Raw genomic sequence first — 16,106 nt, forward strand, 5'->3', positions numbered from 1 at the left:
TTTTAATACTGAATGCACTTGTCAAGTTATATTAACTGTACATCCCAAAAGACAAGTAGTATTTTTATATTTTAAACGTAAGTTTAAAAGATTTCATAAGCAATGAACAATGACTGTAAGAAAATTGGAAATTACAGAGAAGCAAAATGAGAAAAGAAATCACTTATAATCTTACCTTTAGGGGACAATCCCTGTTAACATTCTAGGATGGAGCGTCTCTGCAGGTTGGTCTGTCCGCCTTTATAAAATGTACATGTATAAGTAAATGTTTGACAAACTGCCATCATCACGTACACACTGTTTTATATCCTCCCTTTCACATGACATTATGCCACCACTGCCTCCTCTGTGATGCAAACTTTTCTGAAAAAAGTCATTTAGTGGCAGCTCAGAATTCTGGTGTCTGGCCAGGTGTTAATCTATCAACTCCCTTCCTGGTGGAAGATGATTTTCAGGGTTTCCAATATCACTACTACAATAGTACCATCATGCCCGAGGATTTCCACAGGATGATCCTACAAGGCGAACTGCTAGGTCAAAGGAAGGTCTAATTTGAAGGCTTCTACTAACTGTGGCCACCATTTCCCAGGCCTCTTACATGAAGAGTCAGTGAGGCAGCTTCCAATTCAGCATGGGGCAGAGTGGCGCTGGATAAACTGCAGGCTCAAATGCCCCTCTGCGTTGTCCCCACTAATGCAGTAACCCTCGCTGGGCTCCCATCTTCTCTAGGCCCTGCAGTGGGTGTGCACACCAAGTGGAATCCATAAAACGCAGCCTTATCTCCCCGCCTCGGGCACACCCTTGGATGGACAGAATCACAAAACCAAGGCTCAGTCAGTGAGCACAGGCTCTGGGCCTGTGAGGACAGCTCCACTGCAGCTAGGTCAGGTTGGGGCTGAATGTGGGCCCACCATCGCAGTGGGCCCGAAAATGAGCTGTCCTTCCAGGCAAACCCTGCTTCTCACAACCCTACCTGAGAGAGGGACTTCCGTGGGATGATTTTGGTTTAAAACATTCTTTGCAGTTTCCTCATCAGTAAACCAGGGATCATGACAGTAGTTGGGAAGAATAAATGAGATGCAACACAAAACATATCTACTACAACAATGAACATACAGTACAATCCTGATTCTGTTAAAAACACTGCTTTGCATATACCAAAAAAACCAAACCCACTGCCGTCAGTGCGATTCCGACTCACAGCATATAAGGAAGGCTAAAATGAAATTCTAAAATTCCAAGACCGGTGAGATTTTAAGTAATATTTGCTTTCCCATACACTTTTTAGTTAAAATCAATTTTTCCACAATGAAGACTTAGTGGTGTATAATCTAAAAAAAAAAAAAAAAAATGCTAAAGCTTGACAGTTGATACAAAGAAAACACACTTCAAAACACCCATGTATTGATGAGACATTCTAATTAAGATAACTTTTACATGAATCAGTCAAAATGCAAATACTACTTATGGAAATTTATGCCCTAGAATCACAAGAGTACTTAGAATGATATTTACCATCTTAATGTTTACATCAGAAAATACAAAGTGGAAATGAATGCACATAGGGATAAGGCAGTGTACACTCCACGTTTGTAACTTCGATAAAATTCTTCCCCTGGCTGAAATTTCCTTGTGCACAAAGAGGAAAATGATGTGATTGAAGGCATTCTCACAATGCTTAGAATCACAGCATCTTTCCAGTGTGTGAGCTCTCATACATATCTGTGTTCTAGGGAGAATGACATATCTCACCCCAGATGCCAATGTGTGGTGGACTACAAATCCTACTCTACATGCCAACTGAATCCTGGGGAAATCTAAGACTTCCCCTTCCTGTTCAGTTCTGAATCCAGGTACCCATATGTCACAATTTCTCACTGACCCTAGCTAAGTGGGGATACGTCAGCACTCAGACTACCAAAAAGGCCAATGCCAACTCCTTCCACTTCTGACAAGTTGGGCCCTACCAATTTCTCTGCATTTCATTATACACTAGAACAACTCACAGACCTGATGGAGAGTACCATGCCTGCAATAACAGCTTTAATACAGTACAAAATACACAAACGAAGAGGTGCCTAGGGCACGGACTGGGAAAGTCCCCAGAGATGCACTACCTTCCCATATGCATGGATATCTTGCACCAACCAGGAAGCTCAATGAACCTCTGTGTTCCAAAGCCTTCACTGACCTCACCTCATGGAGGTCTCACTGCCCTCTGGTCTGGCTATCCCACACGCATTAGGCTCAGGAACCCAGAAAAAGGCCAAATTGTTTACTGCAAGGTGATTTATCACCTCACAGTGTCCTGAAAAAGCTTTCATTATCTTTCACATTTGTAGGCTGAATCCACAGTGTAATATTCAACATGGAAAAAGACATGCAGATGTTCCTAGGTCTCTTTAGTGTAACTTCTTACATGGTCAGTAGGGTTAATTAGGGAAAGCTTTTCCATATGCATGAATTCAAATGTCTTTCAAAGAATGGGGAGAAAATTTCACATTCCTTACAGTTACATAGTTCCTCTGCCATGTATTTTCTATTAGGTTTGTGAAAAGATACAGAATGAAAGCTATCCAAAACCACTTACACATACAATTGGCCCTCCATATCCAAGGGCAAATCTGGGTTCAATAAACTATGGATCAAAAATGCTCGGAAAAAAAGACAGTTCCAAAAAGTGGAACTTGAATTTGCTGCAAGCCAAGCACTACGATGAATCCACACAAATGAAATGACAGGTAGGCATGGCCTGCTGTATAAAAACCAAAACCAAATCCGTTGCCGTCGAGTCAATTCCGACTCATAGTGAGCCTATAGGACAGAGCAGAACTTCCCCATAGAGTTTCCAAGGAGTGCCTGTTGCGTGCAAACTGCTGACCTTTTGGTTAGCAGCCATAACTCTTAGCACTACACCACCAGGGTTTCCAGCCTCCCGTCATTTAACAGAACCTCAGTCTCTTTCCAGCACTTGTTGTTTGAGCATTGTTCACCTTGTGTCTCATTCCTTTGCTATTTGTATTTTGTGCACCCTTCGTTTCTATGAAAAAATGGATCCTAAAAAGCAATTAAGTGGTCAAAGCAGTCTCTCAAATGCTAAGAGGTGGCATAAAGTATGATATCTCTTGACAATACAGTGAAACAACTATTTACATAGCATTTACATTATATTCTCCCCCCAAAAAAGAAAATCCAAGCCCACTGCTGTTGAGTCAACCCATAGGGTTTCCAAGTAGCGGCTGATGGATTCAAATTGCCAATCTTTTGGTTAACAGCTGAGCTCCTTAACCACTGCACCACCAGAGCTCCACATTATATTAGGTATTATAAGTAATCCAGAGATGATTTAAAGTATATGGGAAGATGTGCTTAGGTTATATGCAAATACTACACCATCTTATGTAAGGGACTTGAGCATCCATGGATTTTGGTATCTGTGGGGGTTTCTGGAACAATGACTGTATATTCTCTCCAGTATGCCTACTCACATGTGTTCCAAAGGATGAGAGATACCAGACTTTTCCATATTCCTCACATTTCTAACAAACCTCTCCACTTTGAGTCACTGTATTTAGAGAGGAAGGAGTAATCAGAGACTTTTCCACATTCCCTCCACTCATAAGCCCCCTGTCCACCATGAGCTTTTATGTTTACTGAAAGATGAGAAAGAACAAATGGCTTTCTCATACTGCTCACATTCATAAGGTCATTCTCCATTGTGAGTACTATGTGTAGTGAGAGATGAGAACTGACTGAAGCCTTTCCCTGCTCTTGTTACAAAGGCTTTTGTCCTGTGTGACTTCTTAAGTGAAAAGTGAGGTATGAGGAATTACTGAAGACTTTCCCACATTCCTTACAGTCATAAGGCCTCTCTCCACTGTGAGTTCTCATATGTTTAGTAAGGGATGAGGACTGACTAAAGGCTTTCCCACATTCTTTACATTTGTAAGGCCTCTCTCCACTGTGAGTTCTTATATGTTCAGTGAGGGATGAGGAACGACTAAAGACTTTCCCACACTCCTTACATTCATAAGGCTTTTCTCCACTGTGAGTTCTTGTATGTATAGTGAGGGATGAGGCACAACTAAAGGCTTTTCCACATTCCTTACATACATAAGGCCTCTCTCCACTATGAATTCTTACATGTTTAGTGAGGGTTGAGGAATGACTAAAGGCTTTCCCACATTCCTTACATTCATAAGGCCTCTCTCCACTGTGAATTCTTGTATGTCTAGAGAGGATTGAGAACTGACTAAAGGCTTTCCCACATTCTTTACATTTATAAGGCCGCTCCCCATTGTGAGTTCTTATGTGGTTAATGAGATATGAGGACCGACTAAAAGCTTTTCCACATTCCTTACATTCATAAGGTCTCTCTCCACTGTGAGTTCTTATGTGTTCAGTGAGGAATGAGGAACGACTAAAGGCTTTCCCACATTCCTTACATTCATAAGGCCTCTCTCCACTGTGAATTCTTACATGTGTAATGAGGTGTGATGACTGACTAAAGGCTTTCCCACACTCCTTACATTCATAAATTCTCTCTTCATCATGTTGTCTTATGTGTTCAATGACAGATGAGGCTTTCTCACATTCCATACACTCATAAGGCTTATCTCTACTATTAATTTTTTTATGTAAAGTAAGGGATGAGAGATGAATGTAGGCTTTCCAACATTTTTTACATTTACACTTATGACCTCTCATATTTGTGCCAAAGTATAAAGAACTACCAGATTCATTACATTCATAGGGTTTCTTTCCAGTAAGTGTTGTCACATGATTCTTAAGAGCTGAGATACCAGTGAAGCCTTCCCCAGATACCTTACACTTAAAGGGTTTCTCTACAATAAGAGTTCTCATAGGAATGGTTGGATGAGAAGGACAGCTGCAGCATTCTCCACATTCCTTACACTGATACATACTGCATCCAGTGTAAGATCTAGTATGATACTTAAGTGATGAATGATCCACAAATTTTTCACACTCACAGCATTCAACAAGATTTACTTGAGGAGGAGTTTTCATAAACTCGGTCATATCTGGAATCCAGCTGAAGGTGTTTCCATACTGAATGCTTTCATTACTTTCATGGAGCTTCTCTAAAATATGGCTCCTGTTAAAAATAGACAGCATGATGTTGGAAATAAATTTGTTACATTTCACCATTATTAAACAAAGTCAATATGTTTTTTGCTGAGTTGCCTCATGTTTCATAGTTGAGATCACCTTTCAGAGATGATGCCATTACGCTCAGCATTTCAAAAATATGCTTTCTGAAAATTGTGCACAAGGGAAATATGTTTCAAACACTCAATATCAGATTTGATGTTATGAAAACATCGTAGTTTAAAAATTCTGTGAATACACAATTTTAGAGGTATTTATTTATACATATCTTAATGTCATGACAACTTAAGTCTCTCTCCTGAGGCAGTACTCTCTATTGTTTTATTGAAACTCACCTCACATGTCTCTCCTGGTTGTTATGCTTGTGTTCAATGCCCTGGAATTCACAGATTTCTCTTAACAAGGAGGGCCATGTGCCATTCTTCATTAATCGTACTATTACTTGTTCACTGGATAACTTTTTTCCATCATTAAGGTTTCGAGAGACTGACCAAATGATTGAGAGTCACAATATGAAACAAAAAGGAAAGGAATTATCAGGAGGAAAAAGGCAGCTGTGAACAAAGAAAAACTTGGGGCCTTTTGGCTATTTCAGGACTTCAGAAATGGTCTAAAAGCAATTTACTAGAAAATACTTCCTTAAAAATTAAGAGTAAGGGTGACATGAGTAGGATGTAATTAGGAGAACAAAGTAAAAAAATACTGGACACAATGGGCATGCATATGTAATGTTACAAAATGAAAAGGGGAAGCTATTTCACCAGGAAAACAGGTGTGAGAGAACTGATGGAATTCATAAAAGGAAGATCAGTTATCTGAGTGGTTCGGTCTCCTCAACCCCAAAGAGACTTTTTTCATTTATTTATTCAAATCTAATTCCCTCTATGCAGGGCTGGTACTTCCAAGGATTCTACCCTTCCTGGTACTCTGACACAATGGCCTGGATGAGTCCTACCTTCTCTCTCCTCAGATCTTTCTCTTGTATCTCTACAACAATAAATGCATGTAGCTGACATGGGGCTCATGCAGAAAGGCAAATCATGCATATCTTAGTTTCTTACTGGTGCTAAAACAGAAATATCCCAAGTGGGTGGCTTTAAGAAACTGAAATTTATTTTCTCACAGTTTAGACAGGTAAAAGTCCAAATTCAGGAAACCAAATCTAGGGTATGGCTCTCTCTGTCCACTCTGGGAGAAAATCCCTGTCTTTTTCAGCTTCTCTTCCTGTGTTCCTTGGTGACCTCCACTTGGCATCAATCCTTCTCTGTTTGTGATTGCTTGCTTCTGTGCCTACCTAATCTGTTCATTTTATATATTGAAAGTGATTGGCTTAAGACACACCCTACCCTCATATGTTCTCATTAACACAAAAAACCCTATTCCCAAATTGGATTCCTTCCAAAGTATCCCACTGCCATCAAGTGGATTCTGACTCATAGCAATCATGTAGGATACAGTCCAACTGCCACATAGGGTTCCCAAGGCTATAAATCTTTACGGAAACAGACTGCTACATCTCTCTCCTGTGGAGTGGCTGATGGGTTCGGACCATCGAACTTTTACTTAGCAGCTGAGCACTCTAACCACTGCACCACCATGGCTCCTTCCTCCAAAATATAGGTGTTAGAACTTACAAAACATGTTTTGGGGGGACATCATTCAAACAATAACAACGAAGGAAGAAAGTAAAGAGCAATGAACATTTCCCTGTAACTTAGCCAATACTTTCGTTTTCAGAGTTTTGGGAGATGAGCAGGTCTGAGTTTCCACGCAGCAAAATAATCATGTCAAACTTGAAATAAACACAGTGAGACTTTCTACAAGGTATTACTTGTTGTTAGGTGCTGTCGAGTCAGTTTCGACTCATAGTGACCCTATGTACAACAGAACACAACACTGCCTGGTCCTGCACCATTCTCACAATCATTACTATGTTTAAGCCCGTTTTTGCAGTTACTGTGTCAATCCATCTCATTGAGAGTCTTCCTCTTTTTCGTACAACCTCTACCAAGCATAATCTCCTTCTCCAGGGACTGGTCCCTCCTGACAACATATCCAAAGTACTTGAGACGAAGTCTCCCCATCTTCTCTTCCAAGGAGCACTCTGGCTGTATTTCTTCCAAAACAGACTTGTTCGTTCTTCTGGTAGTCCATGGTATATTCACTATTCTTCACCAACACCATAATTCAAAGGCTTCAATTCTTCTTCAGTATTCCCTATTCATTGTCCAGCCTTCACGTGAATATGAGGTTCCTGAAAATATCATGGCTTGAGTTAGATTTGCCTTAGTCCTCAAAGTGACATCTTTCCTTTGTAACACTTTAAAGAGATCTTTTGTAGCAGATTTGCCCAATGCAAAATGTCACTTGATTTCCTAACTGCTGTTTCCATGGGCACTGACTGTGAGTCCAAGTAAAATGAAATCCTTGACAACTTCAATACTTTCTTCATCACTGTCATTATGTTGCTCATTGGTCCAGTTGTGAGGATTTTTCATTTCTTTACATTGAAGTGTAATCCATACTGCACGCTGTAGTCTTTCATCTTACAGAGTAAGTGCTTCAAGTCCTCCTCACTTTCAGCAAGCAACGTCGTGTACACTGGCCTTGTTTTTCGCCAATGCCTTCAGTGCAGCTTGGACTTCTTCCTTCAATACCATTAGTTCTTGATCATGTGCTACCTCTTGAACTGACTGTCGACCAATTCTTTCTGGTACTGTGACTCTGTGTATTCCCTCCATCTTCTTTTGATGCTTCCTGTGTCGACCAATATTTTGCCCATAGAATCTTTCAAAATTGTAATTCAAGGCTTGATTATTTTCTTCAGTTCTTTCAGCTTTAGAAATGCCAAGCGTGCTCTTCCCACTGATTTTTTAACTCCAGGTATTTGCACATTTCAAATACTTTACTTTGTCTTGAGCCATCCTCTGAAATCTTCTGTTCAACTCTTTTACCTCATCATTTCTTCCTTTTGCTTTAGCTACTCTACATTCAAGAACAAGTTTTAGAGTCTCTTGTGACATTCATTTTGGTCTTTTCTTTCTTTACCATCTTTTTAATGGCCTTTTTCTTTCTTCATGTATGATGTCCTTGATATCATCCCACAACTCAACTGCTTTTCAGTGATTAGTGTTCAGTATATCAAATCTATTTTTGTGATGGTCTCTGAATTCAGGTGGGATGTATTCAAGATTGTACTTTGGTTTTCACGGCATTGTTTTAATTTTCTTCAGCTTGAGCTTGCATATGAGGAATTGATAGTTTGTTCCACAGTCAGCCCCTGGCTTTGTTCTAACTGATCACATATTGAGCTTTTCCACTGTCTCTTTGCACAGATATAGCTGATTTGATTCATGTGTTTTCCATCTGGTGAGGTCCACGTGTATAGTCACCATTTATGTTGCTGAAAAAAGGTATTTGCAACAAACAGGTCTTTGGTCTTGCAAAACTCTACCATGCAATCTCTGGCATCGTTTCTATCACCAAGGCCATATTTTCCAACTGCTGATCTTTCACATTCCAATCACCAGTAATTATCAACGCATCTTGCTTGCATGTTTGATCAATTTCAGACTGCAGAAGCTGGTAAAAATCTTCAATTTCTTTCTCTTTGGCATTACTAGTTGGTGTATAAATTTGAATAATAGTCTTATTTACTGGTCTTCCTTGTAGGCGTATGGATATTATCCTATCACTTGCGGTGTTGTAACCACTTAACCCATTGCCACTGAGTCAATTCCAACTCATAGCGAGGCTATAGGACAGAGTAGAAACGCCCCATAGGGTTTTCAAGAAGCACCTCGTGGAACTGAACTGCCAACCTTTTGGTTAGCAGCCATACTGCAGGATATATCTTGAAATGCTCTTTACAAGGTAACAAACCATAAATCTCCCTGTGCCCAAAACTGATCCCTGAAGCCAATGCTCACACTTATAATACTTAGAGAGCCTGAAGGCTTTCAAACACAAGATAAATAAGAAGTCAGTTACGTGGAGCTTTATGTTTTTGGGGGAGCCAGAATATGTAAGCATAGGACAAGTGAATAAGCCTATCTTATTTAACAACATATTCCCGTTCTTCAACTCAAATACTGGAGCAAGGTTGATGACTACAACATATTTTTCAGTAAAAGAGTACATAAAAAAAAAAAATATTCCATCCTTACCTACAGAGGCTAGGTTTCTGAAGGTTTCCATCATCACGTCTCTGTAGAGTTTCCTCTGAGTAAGATCCAGCAAAGCCCACTCTTCCTGGGTAAAGTCCACGGCTACATCTTCAACAACCACTGAGTCCTAAAACATTCCATATATTCTGGATCATCAAGGTACCACATAATCCAACATATGCAAAAGGAAGGGTAAGGCTGATGGTTGTGGAAAACTGAGAATCTATAGGGATTGAGCACAAAGTTCTATGTTCTCAAAAGATCTACTCTAGGGTTTAGCTATCAGCTTCCTCCCTTTGCTGTCTACATTCACTTCCTTACTGATTGCATCCCATCTCCTAGACTTAACACTTCCCAATACTTGAACTGATCTCTCCACAGTTTGTCTATGACTAATTAGTTTTATTTTCTATCTTCATGGACTAGAGCAGTTAGAACACATATCAGAAATTACATAAGTGTTCTATAAATGAAAGTCTTATGTCCACATTTATATCATCATTTCCCTGTGAAAAAACAATTTCACCTCCTTCGATAAAGCCTACCTAAACACTCAACACAACATGAAGAACAGGGTGAAAGCAGGGTGAGGTATTAATAACTGAGAAACGCTGCAGGACTGACGGTTTTTCCATTTGCGCCTCATTAGCCATGAGACCACCTCACATCTATCAGTTTGTCATACTGTGGTGGCTTGGGTGTTGCCATGATGCTAGAAGCTATGCCACCGGTATTTCAAATACAAGCAGGCTCACCCATGATGAACAGGTTGCAGTGGATCTTTCAGACTAAGGCTAGGAAGAAGATCTGATGGCCTACTTCTGAAAAATTGGCCAGTGAAAACCATATGAATAACAGTGGAACACTGATATAGTGTCAGAAGGTGAGTCCCTCGGGTTGAAAGGCACTCAAAATACAACTAGGGAAGAGCTGTCTCCTCAAGGCAGAGTCGACCTTAATGATGTAGATGGAATCAAGCTTTTGGGACCTTTATTTGCTGATGTGGCATGACTCAAAACGAGAAGAAACAGCTGAAAACATCCATTGATAATTGGAACATGAAATGTACGAAGTAAATATCTAGGAAAAGTGGAAGTCATCAAAAATTAAATGGAAAGTATAAACATCGGTATCCTAGGCATTACTGAGCTGAAATGGACTGGAATTGGCCATTTTGAATGAGACAATTATATGGCCTGCTATGCAGGGAACAACAAATTGAAGAGGAATGGTGTTGCATTCACCATCAAAAAGAACACTGCGAGATCTATCCTGAATTACAACATGGTCAGTAATAGGATAACATCCATACACTTGAAAGAAGACCAGTTAGTATGATTATTCAAATTTATGAACCAAACACTAATGCCAAAGTAAGAAAACCTGAAGATTATTACTGAAATCTGCAGTCTGAAACTAATCAAACCTGCAATCAACATACATTGATAAAGGCTGGTGACTGGACTGCAAAAGTTTGAAATGAAGGGTTGGTAGTTGGAAAATATGGCCTTAGTGACAGAAATGACGCCGGAGATCGCATGATAAAATTCTGCAAGACCAACGAGTTGTTCATTGCAAATACTGTTTTTCAACAACATAAAAGGCAACTATACACATGGACCTCACCCGCTGGAATCACCAGGAATCAAATCGACTACATCACGGAAAGGACGATGGAAAAGCTCAGTATCATCAGAAAGAATAAACCACCAATTGCTCCCATGCAAGTTCAAGCTGAAGTTGAAAAAAATTAAAACAAGCCCACAAGAGTCAAAATATGACCTCAAGTATATACGACCTGAATTTGGAGACTGCCATGGATTGAACTGTGTCCCCCCCACCCCGACAAAATGTATCAATTTGGCTGGGCCATGATTTCCAGCATCGTGTGGTATTCCTCCATTTTGTGATTGTAATTTTATGTTTAAAAGGATTAGGGTGGGATTGTAAACACCACCTTTACACAGATCACATCCCTGACCCCATGTAAAAGGAGTTTTCCCGGGGTGTGGCCTGCACTACCTTTTATCACTCAAGAGATAAAAAGGAAAGGGAAGTAGTCAGCAAATGAGGGCCTCATACCGCCAAGAAAGCAGCACCGGGAGCAGAGCGTGTCCTTTGGACCCAGGGTCCCCGCACCTGAGAAGCTCCTCAACCAGAAGATTGAGGACAAGGACCTTCCTCCAGAGCCGACAGAGAGAGAAAGCCTTCCCCTGGAGCTGATGCCCTGAATTTGGACTTTTTAGCCTACTTTACTGTGAGAAAATAAACTTCTCCTTGTTAAAGCCATCAACTTTGGGTATTTCTGTTATGGCAGCACTAGATGGCTAAGACAGGGACCATCTCAAGAAGACATTTGATGCACTGAACACTAATGGAAGAAGACTAGATGAGCTGTGGAATAATATCAAGGACATCTACATGAAGAAAGCAAATGTCATTAAAAAGACAAGAAAGAAAGAAAAGATCAAAATGGGTGTCAAAAGAAACTCTGAAACTTGCTCCTGTACATAGAGTAGCTAAAAAGAATGCAAGAAATGATGACATAAAAGAGGTGAACAGTAAACTTCAAAGGATGGCTCCAGAAGACAAAGTCAAGTTATAATAAAATGTACAAAGACCTGGAGTTAGAAAACTGAAAGGGAAGAACACACTATTTCTCAAGGTGAAAGAGGTCAAGAAAACACTCAAGCCTTGAGTTGCAATTCTGAAAGATTCTATGCGGAAAATATTGAACAATGCAGACAGCATCAAAAAATGGAAGGAATACACAGTCACTGTACCAAAAAGAATTGGTGAACGTTTAATCATTTTGGAAGGTAGCATATGATCAAGAAAGTATGGTACTGAAGAGGAAATCAATGGAGCACTGAAGGCACTGGCAAAAAACAAGGCTCCAGGAATTGACAGAATACCTATTGAAATGAAACAAACGGATGCAGCACTGGAGATGCTCACTTGTCTATGCCAAGAAAACTGGAAGACAGCTACCTGGCCAACTGCCTGGGGGAAATCCTTATTTGTGCCCATTCCAAAGGAAGCTGATCCAACAGAATGCAGAAATTATTGAACAGTATCATTAAGATCACACACAAGTAAAATTTTTTTGGAATATAATTAAAATGGTTGTAGTGATATGTCAATTGGGAATTCCCAGAAATTCAAGGTGAATACAGAAGAGGATGTGGTACAAGGGATATCATTATTGATGTCAGATGGATTTTGGCTGAACAAGCGCAGAATACCAGAAAGATGTTTAAAACCCAGTGCCACTGAGTCGATTCCGACTCATAACTGACCCTATAGGACAGACCAGAACCTCCCCATAGAGTTTCCAAGGAGCGCCTGGTGGATTCAAACTGCCAACCCTTCGGTTAGCAGATGTAGCACTTAGCCACTACACCACCAGATGTTTACACGTGTTTTATTGACTATACAAAGGCATTCAACTATGTGGATCATAACGAATTATGGATAACATTGTGAAGAATGAGAATTCCAGATCACTTAATCGTGCTCGTGACGAACCTGAACATAGATCAAGAGGCAGTCATTCAAACAAAACAAGGGGATACTGCATGGTTTGAATTTAGGAAAGGTGTGTGTCAAGGTTATATCCTTTCACCATACTTATTCAATCTGTATGCTGAGCAAATAATCCAAGAAGCTGGACTATATGAAGGCGGCAGCATCAGGATTGCAGAAAGACTCATTAACAATCCTCAATATACAGATAACACAACCTCGCTAGCTGAAAGTGACAAGGACTTGCAGCACTTACTGATGAAGATCAAAGACTACAGTCTTCAGTATGGATTACACCTCAACATAGAACAAAAATGCTCACTACTTATGATTGTTAAGGTTGTGTGCAAATTGGCTGGTCCATGATTCTCAGTGGTTTGGCAGTTATGTTGTAGTTCAGCAGTCCTATAATGACATCATCTCTGTTATGAGATGTGCTGTGATTAGGCAATCAGATGAAAAGATGTTTTCTTGGGGTATGGCCTGCATCTAATATATGTGGACTTTTTGGGCAAAGCTCACTGGCTTTTGCTCTGCTCTGGATCCTGCATTCAGTTCATCAGTATCTGACCTCCAGTTCTTGGGACTTGGGCCAGTAGTCTGTTGTCTTACTTATGAATCCTGAGTTCATCCGCCTCTGCAGGTATGTGAATCAGAAGCCTCCAGCCTGATGCTTGATGCCTGACCCAGGGACTTGGGACTTACTACTGGCCTCCGCCTCTACAACTGCATGAGCCATTTCCTTGAGATTATCTTTCTCTCTCTCTTCCTCCCTCTCTCTTTATATATACATACACATATATATATATATATATAATTTAGTATGTATGTGTAATTGGTTTTCCTTGTCTGGTAAACCCAGCCTAAGATACTATTGGACCAATAACACCATGATAAATAGAGAAAAATGAAGTGCTCAAAGATTTCATTTTACTTGGATCTACAATCAACACCCATAGAAACAAGAGTCAAGAAACCAAATGACACATTGCACTGGGCAAATCTGCAAAAGACCTCTTTAAAGTGCTGAAAAGCAAAGATGTCACTTTGAAGACTAAGGTGCACCTGGCCCAAGCCATGGTATTTTCAATAACCTCTTATACAAGTGAAAGCTGTACAATGAATAAACAAGATGGAAGAAAAATTGATGCCTTTGAATTATGGTGTTGGCGAAGAATATTGAATATACCATAGATGGCCAGAAAAATGAACAAGTCTGTCTTGGAAGAAGTAAAGCCAGAATGCTCCTCGGAAGAAAGGATGGAGAGAATTCATCTCAAATACTTTGGACATGTTATTAGAAGGGACCAGTCTCTGGAGAATATCATGCTTGGTAAGGCACAGGTTCAGCGAAAATGAGATGGATTGACACAGTGGCCACAACAATGGGCTCAAACATAGCAAGAATTTTGAGGATGGTGCAGGAGCGGGCAGTGTATTGTTCTGTTGTACACAGGGTTGCTATGATTAGGAAGTGACTCAACGACATCACTACCAACAACAGCCATAGAATGCCCAGGGGTCTGTACAAACTGGCAATCCAAGGGCCTGAGCAGGTTGTATTTTCTGGAAGAACTCCAGGTGATCAGCAGGTGACAGGACCACCTGCCAAAAGAGAGTATTCTTATTGACAAAAATCAATTTTTACATGTTTGCCACGTACTGTATGAACTAAGCAGTTACGCTGTCATCCTCTCTGTTCCTTTTAAGGAGTCATGGAAAAGTACTGAAAAGTTCAACAGAGTTGAGCTGAGATACAGAAGACACGAGAATCCAAATAGCCGCACAATTCTCAAATTTTGAGACCCAATGGCACTGTACACCAACTACTAGTGACTATGTCCCCTCAAAAACATAAAACCAGACACCCACACAAACACACTCTTGTTTGTGTCTCTAAGGTGTGTCTTTTGTAGGCAGCATATACCTGGATTATGTTTTTTCAATCCAATCTGCAACTGTCTCTATTGGTGCATTTAGTCCATTTGCATTCAGCATAATTACAGGTAAGTATGTGTTTTCTTTTCTATGTGTTTAGTGCTGTCATTTTGATGCCTTTTTTGTGTGTTCCTGACAATTTCATTTTTCCACTTGCTTTTTTTTTATTAACTTTTATTGAGCTTCAAGTGAACGTTTACAAATCAAGTCAAACTGTCACATATAAGTTTATATACACCTTACTCCGTACTCCCACTTGCTCTCCCCCTAATGAGTCAGCCCTTCCAGTCTCTCCTTTCGTGACAATTTTGCCGGCTTCCAATGCTATCCTCCCATCCCCCCTCCAGACAGGAGATGCCAACACAGTCTCAAGTGTCCACCTGATACAAGTAGCTCACTCTTCATCAGCATCTCTCTCCTAGCCACTGTCCAGTCCCTGTCATGTCTGATGAGTTGTCTTCGGGAATGGTTCCTGTCCTGGGCCAACAGAAGGTTTGGGGACCATGACCGCTGGGATTCCTCTAGTCTCAGTCAGACCATTAAGTCTGGTCTTTTTGTGAGAATTTGGGGTCTGCATCCCACTGATCTCCTGCTCCCTCAGGGGTTCTCTGTTGTGCTCCCTGTCAGGGCAGTCATCGGTTGTGGCTGGGCACCAACTAGTTCTTCTGGTCTCAGGATGATGTAGGTCTCTGGTTCATGTGGCCCTTTCTGTCTCTTGGGCTCTTAGTTATCGTGTGACCTTGGTGTTCTTCATTCTCCTTTGATCCAGGTGGGTTGAGACCAATTGATGCATCTTAGATGGCCGCTTGTTAGCATTTAAGACCTCAGATGCCACATTTCAAAGTGGGATGCAGGATGTTTTCATAATAGAATTATTTTGCCAATTGACTTAGAAGTCCCCTTAAACCATGGTCCCCAAACCTCCGCCCTTGCTCCGCTGACCTTTGAAGCATTCAGTTTATCCCGGAAACTTCTTTGCTTTTGGTCCAGTCCAGTTGAGCTGACCTTCCATGTATTGAGTATTGTCCTTCTCTTCACCTAAAATAGTTCTTATCTACTAACTAATCAGTAAAAAACCCTCTCCCACCCTCGTAACCACAAAAGTATGTGTTCTTCTCAGTTTATACTGTTTCTCAAGATCTTATAATAGTGGTCTTATACAATATTTGTCCTTTTGCCTCTGACTAATTTCACTCAGCATAATGCCTTCCAGGTTCCTCCATGTTATGAGATGTTTCACAGATTCATCACTGTTCTTTATCGATGCGTAGTATTCCATTTTGTGAATATACCACAATTTATTTAACCATTCATCCGTTGATGGACACCTTGGTTGCTTCCAGCTTT

The 16,106-nt window shown here is 40.5% G+C and overlaps 1 protein-coding gene across 2 annotated transcripts in view; it reads right to left on the reverse strand.

The window, feature by feature from the left end:
- Window positions 1–1,377: 1,377 nt before the first annotated feature.
- Window positions 1,378–16,106, reverse strand: part of LOC100660584 (zinc finger protein OZF-like) — a 50,136-nt gene continuing 35,407 nt past the window's right edge. For both annotated transcript variants that reach the window (XM_023552371.2, XM_064280738.1), the window contains 3 exons: window positions 9,297–9,423; window positions 5,466–5,616; window positions 1,378–5,116 (listed from right to left, as the gene is read on the reverse strand). In XM_023552371.2, coding sequence (XP_023408139.2) covers window positions 3,775–5,116; window positions 5,466–5,616; window positions 9,297–9,423 — 1,620 coding nt within the window. In that variant the 3' untranslated portion in view covers window positions 1,378–3,774. The remainder of the gene's footprint in view (window positions 5,117–5,465; window positions 5,617–9,296; window positions 9,424–16,106) is intronic.

Source organism: Loxodonta africana, chromosome 3 (assembly GCF_030014295.1).
Source record: "Loxodonta africana isolate mLoxAfr1 chromosome 3, mLoxAfr1.hap2, whole genome shotgun sequence".
NCBI classification, from domain to species: Eukaryota; Metazoa; Chordata; class Mammalia; order Proboscidea; family Elephantidae; genus Loxodonta; species Loxodonta africana.